Source organism: Chaetura pelagica, unplaced genomic scaffold (genome assembly GCF_000747805.2).
Source record: "Chaetura pelagica isolate M959 unplaced genomic scaffold, ChaPel_1.0 scaffold76, whole genome shotgun sequence".
Classification (NCBI taxonomy): Eukaryota; Metazoa; Chordata; class Aves; order Apodiformes; family Apodidae; genus Chaetura; species Chaetura pelagica.
Window position 1 is genome coordinate 11,422,681 of NW_009970723.1, and position 14,164 is coordinate 11,436,844.

At 34.5% G+C, this 14,164-nt stretch overlaps 1 protein-coding gene across 1 annotated transcript in view; it reads left to right on the plus strand.

Annotated features, from left to right (window-relative positions):
- The first annotated feature begins 512 nt into the window (after nucleotides 1–512).
- RIMS2 (regulating synaptic membrane exocytosis 2) overlaps nucleotides 513–14,164 on the plus strand; it is a 303,972-nt gene continuing 290,320 nt past the window's right edge. Inside the window, 1 exon segment of the mRNA XM_010006466.1 lies at nucleotides 513–634. Within this exon segment, the coding sequence (XP_010004768.1) occupies nucleotides 513–634 (122 nt within the window).

The window sequence follows — 14,164 nt, forward strand, 5'->3', positions numbered from 1 at the left end:
ATGTACACAGACACTGATGTTAGTCATTTTTACAGGGGAGGGAAGGAGGAGGGGAAGATGCAGAAATCCTCCTCCTCTTAGACAGTAGTAACAGTGTAAGGGCTTGTCCTCATTTTTTTTACTTCTGAGATTTTATTGCTGGCAGCCAGATGTGCTGAAACTCCTGACGACAGCATCTATTCACTGCATGTTTTTAATAGGCTTAGAGAAATATGAGTAGAGTACATGAAAGCAGCTCAGCTTCACACTTCAGCTGGGAATGCCCAAAAAGCTCACTGCTGTTTAGAATTCTTGCTACAGTCAGGAGAAAGCCGCACGGGTACTAAATCTTCTACGACTGAATTAGAAGAATAATGACTGTACAATTAACTATTAGCCTCTGCTCATTTAGGCACAGTTTTTACAGAGATCAGAAATATGGAACTTGATTGGCATGTTTTCATTTGACGGTGTGTACAAAATAGATGACTTTTAAGACAGGTGGTGAAGAAAAATAGAAGGGAAGAGAGAAAATGCAATTTGAGACACTGCGCCAGGTCTGCAATTCTGTTTTATCTCATTTTCATGGGGTTTTCTCATCCCCTCCAAATATTTTACAAAATGATCTTTTTGGACAAACGTTGAACAACACTAGGTGAGTAGAAATGAAACATTTTTGCCTTACCATTTCTGTGCTTATGCTGATAGTAATCTATTTGCATGTTTTTCAGTGAGGTACTTTTATTATTGCACTCTTAAGTATTAATATGTTTATGGTAGCAGTGTGTCTCTCTGTTGGTGCTTTAATGTTTTATGTAAGCATTTAAATGAGAACTCAATCTGCAGAAATAAAACCAGAAAAGATAGAATAAAATATTTAAGATGGTTATATATCTTTCAAATACATTATCTACCATTAGGAGCTAGCATTATTAGCTGTAATCCTTAAAGCCTATTAAATATTCATAAATTTGTCTGAGGAAATGATTTCTATGTCGATGTGGCAGTGAAAGGATTAAATGCTCAAAGATGTGTCTGCTTAACCATACATAATTTGTTGGAAGATGTAAATTAGTAGTCCTGCATACCATTTGAAAAATAGGCAGAAAGCAGTTTCTTATTTTTAGAAGACAGGTTCGATGTGTAATGCTTTTCAGTAATCTTTTTAACTGGCCAAATTATAGCTGATCAGTGGATGCTTTGCAGCATCAGCAGCAGGTCAGTCAGCTCTGTAGGCTGTTCTTTTCTGAATAGCTGTTGTTTTGTGGGAAATCAGATAGGGAGTTGTTGTTTATTGGTGTGAGATGATTATTAAATTGGCTTCTTGGGATTTTTTTGGGGGGCAAACTGGATCAATAATGACTGATTTTTGTGGCATTATTCAGTAAACTTACTATAATACCATCATTGAGAACTTTTTCATGCTGCTATTAAATATTAACAGTAAAAATTATTAAGATTTTTATCTAAAAGTGTGTGAGTGCAGATCAGGGAGAAAAAAAGAATCCTGTAGTTTTTATAGAGATAACGCACTGAGAGAAACATTCTGGAAAAAAGGTGGAAGTAATATTGCAGAGACTATATTCAGCATTTTAGTGTTCTCTGTATCTGTGGCAGAAATCCATTTAAAATGGGATATTATTACTTAAATACAGTGATATTTGCACTTAATACTTCAGAAAACTTAGAATTTTATTTCCCAGATTATTGTTGTAAGGATTCAGTCCCTTACTGCTGGTGTTTCCTTTATAAATATGTTAATATTTATTTAATGTTACAGTTTGCAAGTTTGGCTATTTCAGTTATTATTTTCTAATTAGCCATGCAAAATTATGGAGGTAGCTTTAGTAATCATAGTCACTTCAGTGAAGTAAGATTTTTTGAGATGTGTAAGAAGTCTGTGGTGAATGAGATTTTCCTTACATCCTTCGGTGTACTGTGAAATCTGTGAAGCACTACAAAATGGAGCAATAATTTATGTATTATCAGCTATGACTGTAAAATAGTGCATATTTCCAAGTGCATAGTTTCAGGCCTACAGCAACCAACAAAGACCTTAGCAACTGTTCTAATCAGCTGCAAACCAAGTCCTGATTCTTTGGATCTCTTTTGTAGATGAAACTGCATGCATTTTGCAGATCAATGTGCATGCTTTTTGTTATTTTATATATATATATATATGTATTTTATTTTTTTTAACAGATATATGTGCACGGTGACTTTAGGTGTGTATTTTGCTTGTCTCTAGCAAAAGATACCAGTTTCAAATCAAAATTGCAGATCAATGTGCATGCTTTTTGTTATTTTATATATATATATATGTATTTTATTTTTTTTAACAGATATATGTGCACGGTGACTTTAGGTGTGTATTTTGCTTGTCTCTAGCAAAAGATACCAGTTTCAAATCAAAATACATCAGATAATTATTTTATTGCATTTGCTGTGCCTGAAATGACATTCATTCAAGAAGTCTGGCAAAGAAGAAAGGTTTGCTAGGAAACCCAGTCTCCTACCTAGTATGGGCTATCTCTTTTAGGATGAGAATATTTGTAGTATTATAAGGAGCAATGCTGTGTTTTTCTAGGTACCACTGCTTTTGGCCTCAGGAAAACATTGTACAACCTTTTGACAATAGGCAACAGTAATAATGAGAGGCTAAGCCATTCTTTCCATGTCTTCTGAAGTTAAAAGTAGTTGAAAGTTATTTCAGGTTATTCAATAAAAAGATTCTGTCTTCTGAATAAGTATTAGTATTTTAAATTTGATTGTGATTAGAAGGTTTCAAAGAAGTCATCTATTGAACAGTCACATAAAAAAAATCTTGCTTAGTTTTTGGCTATTCCTTTTTGTTGTCTTATTAATTATATATATATATTTCTAATTAAATCAACGTAGTATATATTTTAGGTAGATTTTTCACTTTAAGCTTTGCACAATTAATGTAATGCACTTGCTAAAAACTAATTGTTCATGCATTAAGAGTTAATGTTTCAGTACTGTGGTAAGGAGAATAAAAATACCTCTAGTGTGTAAAAGATTCTGCTTTTATGAGGTATTATGTGGCCGGTCTCTTTAGACTTTGCAGTTAAATATTCTGTCAGACTAAAAAGAGATGATCCTTTTTCTTTTTTTCTTTCTGCTTTTACATCTAAAAAGTCAGAGTCCGGAAAGATAACAACTGACATGAAGAACAGAATGATTAACTGATGCTCACACAAAGTAATGTGAAGAAAACAGGTTAATGCATACTAGTAGTATAGTAGATAATAGAATATAAACCAGAAAGTCATAGGGAACTAGGCAGTATGATCATAAATCTAACTGAAGCACCATTCCTATTAGTTTTCACATCATCTGTTCTTGGAGTTCTTGAGTTCTTCTGAAAGTTTAGATATGCTGTAATTTTTTTGCAGTTACCTCAGCCTTAGCATTCTGATATGATACAAAATATTAACAGGAATATGTATTACACAGGTTTTTATAATTTTGCATAAAAACCTCACGAGTTAGGTTTTTACTTACAAATTTTTTACTTTGCAGTAGCTGATGTGAGAGGACCCAAATGGTATTTAACTCCTTTATGGGTCAGATTGATTTTACCATTTAAATGGGTTTATCCTGTGCTAACAGCTTCTGTTGGGAGAAATATTGCAGATCAGCTATTTTTTTGCCAGCTACGTGGCATCACATTGCTGTTGTGAGTGTAAAAGAGGTAACTGGTTTCCTGGGCCTTCCTACTGGTCCTGCACGTCTCTATCTGGCATTACCAGCTCCAGCCAGCTTGAGCAGTAGGGCTATGACTTAACTTCAAAATTACGTTTCACCTGTGTTGGGGACTTAGGGCTATTTCTTGTGCAATAGGTTCCTTTCTGTTGAAAAATTATTAGAATTACCTCATGTCAGGAAGTCACAAAACTGTTTTGCGTTCTTAGAGTTTGGCAAAGAGCTAATTTGTGGAATGAATTTTTCATGTGTTTGGAAAACAAAAGTATGGGGAAAAAAAATCAGGACACTTTTCTGAAAACTTGCCAAGTGCTTATATTACATCAGAATTCTAAAGCAGCATCTAAAGGAGCTTCAGGATTTTTTGAGGCTTAATTCTTTTCTGATGACTTTCAGTGACATCTCGTTCAAATTACTAAAGACAATGAAATAAAGTTTATAAATAATTTTTAAAAAAACTTGATTTATCAGATAAGCTGGCTTTTCTGATTGCCATTCTTCGTTTAGGGCTTAGTGTACATATACTGTGCTGTGAGATGCTTTACTTGTAACAGAATGCTTTGCGAAGTCACAGTTGCTTTGGGCAATATTCAGATTAACACATCACTGCATAATGGCAAGTATCCCTTGTGACTAAAATGGATATAAACTCTACAGAACAATATCAGTCCCATTTTACCATTGCAGTATGTATTACCTGCTTTTCTGTCAGGAAGGGAAGCAGTGGATTTACCTAAACCGGGTTTCTCTTGTGACAGGTTGTTGCTTCTTTGTTTCAACTATGTGAGTGCATTTGCTGACTAGGTTGGCCACACAGGGGCATAAGATAGCTAATATCTGTGGCTCAAAAATAGTGCAAAGGTTGTTCACAAATTCTGTGTACAGCAGATACTTGGAATGGTCTGTATTTTGAAACTAGATACACTTAGCTTAAAAAAATAAACTGTATTTTCTTTCATCGAACTGAACTCTGACATTTTAAAAGATTCGGAAGAGTTTTCACTTTTTCAGTCCCTTGATAAGCATATTATACATAAATAAGTAAAAATCTTTTTTTTTAGTAAAATACGTAATAAAATACCCAGTAAGTTATACCAGATATTTGCATAGAAAATACTATTTTAACTAATAATTTTGTTTGTTTGTTTGTTTTGTAAATATACCTATGAGCTATTTACTAATGTTCCATTTTATAGTTAAGCCATCACATGATGTAAAAAATTACTGGCACAAACAATTGTTATTTGTCACGGTGCAAGCAATGATTACATTGACGTGGAAGGAAAAAGATAATTTTTGTATTCCTTGTTGGGAAACGATTTTGTCAAGATATTTCTGTAGAGTAGATTTGATGCTTTTTTTCCTGACTCTGTATCAGTTCAACAAAGCTAGAGGTTTGCTATAATTCTAAGACCCTGTTGCATTTCCAAATATTAGTCTAAAAGCCAAGGATAAAACCACACTTACTGCATTAGAAGTATATTGTGAATATTGTCAATATTCTGACATACAATAGTGAATAGTAACAGAAACTGCCTCTCCTGACTTTCAAAAACTAGCCCTAATTGGGCTTTTCACATATGCTCCCTTCTTACCTCCATACTGGATTAATATGATCCTGGTTTAAATGATTTCTTGAAATTGCAGCTGATGTTCCTTCTCAATTAAAAAACTATGTAATGTTATATTTTTTCCTTAATGAGTTAAAAGCATAGCAAAGTTAATTCCCCCTCTGGTTCTTAACTGTTTCTGTCTTGTATCAGACACAGTCAAAATTCCAAAACTAAATGAACACCAGCCTTAGATGTCTATATTACTTCAGAGAGGTTATCTGTGTCAAATGATCCTTCGTCTTTTTTTCTTCCTAAAATTAGAGCCATAAACTGTATTTAGGTGAATCCCTATGGGCATGTATCTATATATGTCTGTAAACACAAGGGGAAGACTGCCTGGGACAGCAAGTTGTATATAAAAGGCAGAGAGAGACTCTTAGAGCTGTGCTTTTGCTCTTTTTTGCATCTTTGCCATGTGTCCTTCTCACAGAGCATTCAAAGTCCTCTCTGAGCTGTGAATGAGTGTATCTAACACCATCCGTCCTTTGCCTCTTGACCTGTTACTTTGGGAGAAAGTGGGGCAAGTAAATGAGTTTTTAAATCTCATCTTTCAGTTTCCCTTGGCGGAAGCAACTGAATGTACCAACTTGCCCCAAAGCTGTTTTTTTCTGGGAAGTTCTGTATTCCACCCTGTCTTGGCAGCTGTTCCCTTTTAGGTTTGTTTTAAAATCCCTATTTCTAGGAAAAAGCATCCCTTGTTACATCCTGTTAAAGATATTTTCGGAGAGATCAAAGATATTTCCTTACAGAACCATTTCTCTTCCCATATCTTCCAGTTCTGGAGGGAGATACCTTCTGTTACTTCTACCTCAGTTGCTACAGATTTAATAAGGTGACATATGCTTCCTCCGTGAATCTCACAGAGTTGTGGATATTTGTGGCCATAACAGGTTTCTCTCTATTCTCATTGTGCATCAGCTGCTGTTATCTGATGATGCTAATAAAATCCTAGCTGGCTTATCATCTCAGCCTCCCACCAGGAAGAAAAAAGAGGATGGGACAGAGATGGATAATTCATCTCAATTCTAACTTTATGTTAAATGGACAAATTTAAATATTCTTAAATGTGAAAATTATTAAAAATGCCTTAAAACTTGTGTGTTTTTTTTTCCCCACCTGGTTGACAGCAAAAGAAATGTAAGCTGTACCTGAGTTACTGAGTGCAACATTTTTGATCAGAACATACAAAAAGCACCTCTTTCCATTCTTGAATAACTCAGATAATTCTTGTAATTTCTCAGGACATCCACAGAAGATGTGAGTATTTTTATTTTTTTTTTTCTGGAAGGAAAAAAAAAGAGGTAGTGATTTAAAAAAAAAATAAAATGACAAAAGTGCAGTGGTTTATGAAAACTGCATGTTCCCACATGGACATCCAGAAATCAAAGTTCCTAGTCCTGAACCTAGATAGATATATTTGAGGATAGGTTGAGCTGTGATGACTGAAACAAGAACTAGCCCCAGGTATCAATTTTATCCTTCTTCAGGGTGCTGTCACTCTGGTAAAACTGGCGTGGGCCTTCTCTCTACTGCCTCAGCTTGGAGTTTGGAAACTGGTAAGAGGCAAAGTCAATATGCCAGATTATTTGTGATAGTAGGTCAGATTATTATTAATAAATATTTCCGTTTTCCTCCCTCTATGGTCAAAGAATCCTGGTGAGTGTGTTCACCAGTCCTGCTTTGCTCAGTATCAGGTATGTAAAAAAATGGTTAACAGCACTTACGTAGCTCCTCAATTTCTTTATGCTCCTTTCTTCATCCTTCCACTTCTTTTCCTTTTGGTTCAGTAAGTTAAATCACATGAACATTTATGGCACAACATGCCTAGTAATGGCACTATTCATTTACTACGTCACATATAGTAATTATAACGCATTGTAGAAACCTGGGTCTTCAAAAAGCAAAATTTTCTTATCAGAACTATGATGCGTCTTTGCATGCTTTGATAGAGAAGTTCTGGCAGCTGTTCTTGCCACCATTACTGATTCACTGAAGCAATGGAATGGAGGAAGACCACTTCTGTTGGTGTGGGCTGTGCTGTTTCTTGATTTTATTTTTTCCTCTTTTTGATATTTTGGCATGTATGATTCTGGGAAGAAAGAGAATTATAAAGGAAATCAAACCTGTTTAAACCTCTGTTATCACAACTGGCAGGTGGATAGGGCAGCACAATTAAAATTGAGAAGCTTGGCTGTGTAGGTCTGGTTAAACTGAAGAGAATGAAAGAGGACAGTATTGCAGCTGCATTTCTGCTTTCATTTTGGGTGAGATGGGGATGTTCTACCAGTTGCTACCTGTAGACCTAGCATATATTTAGATTTCTCAGGATTATACTCTTGATTTTGCCCTATGAATGGCAATAAATAAATTGTGAATAAATTTACTAATGGAAAACACTGTGTTTCAGAACAATTCAAGAAAGTTTGCTATCTAGCCCTCAGGTGATTTACAAGGTTCTGAGAAATAGAATGAAAAATATGATGGTCCCTGGTGGAATCTGAGATGAGTATTGGAGGTAACAGCATCATTTTTGTTTTACCCTGAGATAAAAGGTTTGAAGCAGAAACTGGAAGTTTTCCAAGTCCTTGGCTTCACTTCAGCATGTGCTTTGCAAGAAGAAAGCAAAGGCAGCTTTCTGGTAGATGGTTTTTGGTGTCTTCAGCTACGGGTTTGGTTTTGTTTGTTTGTTTGTTTTGGTTAGATGGACAAGAAATAGTTATGAGAATGAGAAGTGAATTAAAAATGTTGTTTATTGGAGAATTCTGTCTCAAACTTGTCTAAGTTTGACAGGGATTACACATAGTATTGCTGAAACAACTTTTATTGGCTTCAGAATAAGAATTAAGTTCAATTTACCTTACAGAAGTCAGATTGAGTTTGCATCGTGTCTTTATTAATAAAAATGAAATATACCTTGACTAATACACTTTATCCTCCCTACAATTTTTGACTAATTTTACTGATTAAGATATAATTCTAAGTTCCTATCTTCTGGTATACAAAATTTTTTTATAATGAATTTTCATAAATATTTTCAATAACTTTGTTTTTAATCCATGTCTCTTAGAGAGTAAACCCCATATATATGATTGGAACAATGACCCCTACTTGTTAAAAGGTACACAAAATTATGTTGACAAGCAAGGTAGTGCAATTATGATAACTGCTTTAAAATAGTTAGGATTTTTAACCCATAAAGTAATGCATAAATTCACAGAGAAATACTCTTAACCAGAGAAGTTTAACTATTGTGCACCAAAGATGGGACATTTTGGTGTGTATTATGTAAGCAAAGTTGTAAGTAAATAACAATTTACTTCATTAATAAATTAGTAGAATACTGAAATGAGAATACTTGTTGCAAATTTTAGTATTTTTTCTCCATTTAACACATGCAAAATAATGTTTTTAAAGTAATTTAAGAAGATGATTGATAAAACATTAGTAAAAGATGGAACTTCAGAATTTCAAGAAGACTTTACACTTCAATTTTTGATGTATTATTTCTAGTCCTAAAAATTTATTTGGAAGTATAGATATACAAGCATAATCTAAAAAAATCTAGGAGAGAACTAAAAACTTTAGTGAAGCAAGAGGCATAAAATGTGTCCTCCACTCTTATCTTCTCCTCATCTTTGTACCAATGTTTCTTTTTACATTTCTTGGTTTTCCTAGTATTATTATGTTGTTGTTCCTATGTCTTCAAGATTGCACTTGGAGCAAGTGCATTTGCATGGATGTTAAGACCCCAGGGGTAGTCAGTGTTGCATTCACTTGAGGACTTGGATTTTTCACTGCTGATGTTGGCATTTTTCTGTAAAATTAAAAGAAAAGTGGGGTCTTTAGAGAAGACTCAAATTTTATAGCTCTTCAGTATGACAGTGACTCTAATACTGTTTGATCATTATACAAATACCCTACAGTAAAAGCTTCAAAGTGCCTTGTTTTCAGGAACTGTTCCAGTAGAACCTGCTTCATCTGTCATACTGTTGGAAGTTTTGGAAAATTGTCAGGGAGGACAGAAAAAATTTTAAAAGGCAGCAAGAATTACAATATTAAAACCACATCAGTTCAGTGTATATGCACAGAACCTTGCTTGCCCTTAGCATGGATGTTTAGTGTTGAAGTATACTCATTTGTAGCATGCAGCATAACAATCCTGGTGTATAAGGAGTACCTGTAATAGTAATTCAGCAATCTTATTTTAGAATAAAGCATGAGAAGAAGGTATTAATGTCATTCAGAGAACTGGGAGGTGCAGGGATCTGAATTCTACACCTGTCACTGTCAACATCTCCTTTGTAGTTCCAGGAAAATAATGTAAATATCACTGCTAGATTTTTCTGGCATATATTTCGTATTTAGTACTTCATGGGAGTCTCTGAATTTTAATTTAGAAATATTTGCAAATGGTCATAGGTTTGTAAATATATGCAAGTGAAAGATCGAATTACATTTACATTCTATTTTGTGGGTATTCAGATTAATCTTTAGATTTTAGACCATGTGGCAGAGTAACAAAAATATCTTACAGATATACAAGGATTTTGTGCCACACCCTTCACTTACACCAAGGATGCCCTCTGTCATACCAGCTGCAAATTGCATTGTATTATTAAGTACATAATTTCCTTAGTTGCTATCAGCTATGTAGTGTCCTTACTACAGTGATATTTTTGTCTTTGGGATAGGTCTTTCAGAGTTTATTTAATTGATGTAAGAATTGAACATAATTTCTCAAGTCAGTATTTACACACTAATAAAGCAATTATATTTGTATTTGTGAATAAATTCTCAACAAGTGTGAGAATGCTGTGCTGTAAGTATGTTTGGTAATATTTGCCAAGTGTAATGGAGACAATAAAAATTTTGGTATCTATACAATGTACACAGAGACTATGCTGACAAGATTGCTCTAGTGTACAAAAATACCTTGCTGTCCTGCTAAGCACAGAAAAATAATCGTTAGTTCTGCAGGGGGTGTTGTGTGGCTTCCTGATGGTAAACTGGAGAAAAAACTACAGATCTGCATTTTTGTAGATTTTATTGTTGCAGTACTTCCATACAATTAATGCAAAGTGATCTTTGCTGGATTCTAGTCTGTAGATGTAATCCACTATCAATAAGTCTGTATTTTAGAGTCCAAAGCTTTTTAAAGAAATAAACACAGCTGAGAAATTTGAACATTTCCTAGTTACCATTTCTGGGAAAGCTTTTGAGTAAGTACTGGTATCTAAATGCTTTCTTGATAATCACTTTTCTACTGTTATGCAAGGTACATTCATCAGTATTTCATTTTTATCACATACGGGTGATTTCTGAACTGTTCTTGTGTCATATAGAAAAAGTCTGTTGCCTTTACTCACCTTTGATTGGAGCAAGTGGATATTGAAACAACAGCTTTGGTCACACTGGGAACTAATCTTTAACCTACTGCTGCTTCAGCTGAAGTGAGGTGAGCTAACTAAAAAAAAAGAAAGAAAAATAGATTTTTTAAATAGGTCTTGGCAATACATGAGATTTACTTGAGTTCTGGGAGTTTTGTTATCACAGTTTCAAATTTGGAGTGATGTGTTAGTGATGTGATATGGTTTTGTCTCCAGAAAATAATGCTAGGTCATTGTAATTGCCATGAAAATGTGTGGAAAAAATACACAGAAATCTAAGGAGTGCAACAATGTGGGGATGAGATAGGAAATGGAGTTTATCAGAACTATTCACTGAGTCGTAGTGTGTTATTTCTGCCTCTTGCCTATCTGTATTTTTTTTTTCTTCTCCTGCTTCAGTTCTCTCCCCTGACAAGAAAGTGCTGCAAAATAATAGAATATGCTCATTAAATTATGTGTCATGCATTCCTCATGTAATGCAAAATTTAAACTATGGCAATAGAGCAGAATATTTCATTATCTCCATGTACCTAAATAGCACATTTCAGAAACTTTCATTTCTTTCCTGGTTACTTTATATGGGGATGAATCTCATTCTACTGCATAACAAAACCAATTCATTCAAAATGTAACATCTTTACCTGTTCATACAATAGATAAAACCAAATAACTTAGCTTTGTTTCAGTTTTTCAAACGATTTACCACTAACAGCCATTGGTGTCTCTTTTATTTTCCAGAAGTTAATGCACTACTTTAAGTTATATAATCAAAACAAAGAGAAAGTATCGTGTTCTCAGGGATATATATCAATTTCAGATTTTCTTCAGCACTGTACTGGATTAGTCTGTGTACTGAGCAGATCTAGAAAGAAAATTTCATTTAATATTTTGACAGGTTGGGTACTTAATCACTTTTATGCAGTGTATTTTTAGAGTGTGCTTTAGCAGAGAGTGAGCTGGATGCACTGAAAAAAAAATAGAAGAAAATGTTACAACGATTAATTTTGTATACACTTTATACTGATTGCAAATTGACTTATGCCAGCATGAAACTGACACAGTCATAGTAGGGACCTTTTATTACTGATCATATACCCAGACTTTGCCTGTACTTAAAACATGTCGGGAAGTCCAATTTAGAAGCATTACTGAACTGGAAGAAGAGGTTTAAGAAAGCAGCTGTGAGGAAGGATACTAACAATATCACAGCAGAAGTCTGTTTTAACTGCAGTGAAAGCAGAGCCCCTCCATTTCACTTGATTATATTTTCTCTCTATGATACGCTTTCTGCTGATTAGCTGCACTTTCTGCTGCAGGGCTGCTGCATTTGTGGTATATAATAATGTATAATAAATAAGGCAGCTTGAAAACTTAAAAAAAAATACTACATTTATACAGAAATCCATGTATTAGCATAGATTAAACATAGTTAAATATAACTACATAACTAATACGTTGTGTGCTTGTGTTTGTTATTTTTAGTTTGTTTTTTGTTGCTGTTGGTTTTGAGTGTTTTGTTTGTTTGGGTTTTTTTTTACCTTTTTTACCTTTGAAGCAGAAAATTTGTCTTTGTTACTTGTATAAAGGAAAACAAATATCTCAGGTATCCCTACATTCTCTCAGGAAAGCTGGATTTGTCTCAGCATCTCAAAGCATCTCTAATCCTGTAAAATAGGATTTTAAACATGTACATACCGGGTCTCATTTTTTCCCAACTCTGTACAAACAGCACAAGGAATGAGGTACTAGTATAGCCTCTTCCAGTTTCTTTGTAACTATGATCTGCTAACTATGACCAAAGGGCTGGAGCACCTCCGCTATGAAGACAGGATGAGAGAGTTGGGGCTGTTCAGCCTGGAGAAGAGAAGGCTCCAGGGAGACCTTATAGCACCTTCCAGTACTTGAAAGGGGCTACAGGAAAGCTGGGGAGGGGCTTTTCATCAGAGTGGGCAGTGATAGGACAAGGGGTTTTAAACTGAGAGAGGGGAGATTTAGGTTAGATATTAGGAAGAAATTCTTCACTATAAAGGTGGTGAGGAACTGGAATGGGTTGCCCAGGGAGGCTGTTGATGCCCCATCCCTGGAGGTTTTTAAGGCCAGGTTGGATGAGGTTTTGTGCAACCTGGTCTAGAGACAAGGTTTGCTGCTTATGGCAGGGGGGCTGGAACTTGGTGGTCTTTAAGGTCTCTTCCAACCTTAATGGTTCTATGATTCTATGAAAAAAAGACCAAAACCAGCTAACTACAGATGGTTTTCCATGAATTGTTCTTAGCCTTGCTTAGTCAAGTCAGATTGTTTTTATTCTGGTGGTTTAATTACTTTTAAGTTATATATGCAGAAATAATTGAATTGTTAAAATATGATTACAGTGTTTACTGTTATCCTCAGTAAATCTAATACCATACACATTTTGCCAGGAAAAACTCTTACAGTATTTCTCCCAGGATTCCTCCAAACCATCTTTCTATATATTGATGAGAATTTTGTCTTCTAGTGAATTATTTGGAAAAAGGAGCTTTATATTTGAACTCTTAGTGATGAACATATGTTTTTTTTAATGTCACTCAGGAACTGAGATTAAGATAGTATAGTCTTTTAGAAAACAGCTGTGAATTTTAGATACATTTGGAGAATGGATATTTACTGTTTTTCACATACAGCCCATGAATGCCTGCTGGGACTGACCATGACTGGCAGGTTATCACCTAATTAAAAAGTTTTCAACTCAATCTCAGGCTTTGTGTAGTATTTCTAACTGTTAAATACAAGGTGGAACATGTTCTCCTGAACAGCTCTGAGACACTGACAGTAAGATCATTGTGCATAATACTCAACATAAATTTTTAGGAAATCTAGCTTTCAGAAAAGCAATAAAAGGAGGTAAAAAAATCCAGAAGAGAGTACTGAAGATAAATGGAAATATGTCCAGGTTGGTTCAGTTAGAGTTGAAATTAGACAGATTAGCAGCATTCATATGTATTAATTACTTAAACAACAAGAAGGAAAGAAATTTCTTTAGGACATTAAAACAAAAAATTCTGAAGTGTGATGTAATCAATAGAAGGTTTTTACTGAGTGCCCCTGCAAAATTCTTAATCTGCCACATGATAGAATGGATCACATAGGAAATTGTATAAGCCTTAAAAAAAACAACAAACATCAAACTTCTGAAATTAGGTTGAGAAAACTCTAGAAAACGTACTGTAGGAAAGATCCTTCATTGTCATGGAAACAAACCAAATTATCTAATAAATGTTTTCCATCTCAAGCTATGTTCTATTTCTGCCATTTATTTTCAGGTGAAGTTAGAAAAGGGAGGCATTTTTTATTATTTTTACTGTCTGGCGATGCAGTATAGTACACTAACAGCTGAGATTTCAGGAGTAACTTTGGAAATGTATATTTCATTATGAAGTGGGAATTATTGTTTACAGTACATGAATGCCTAATTAAAACACA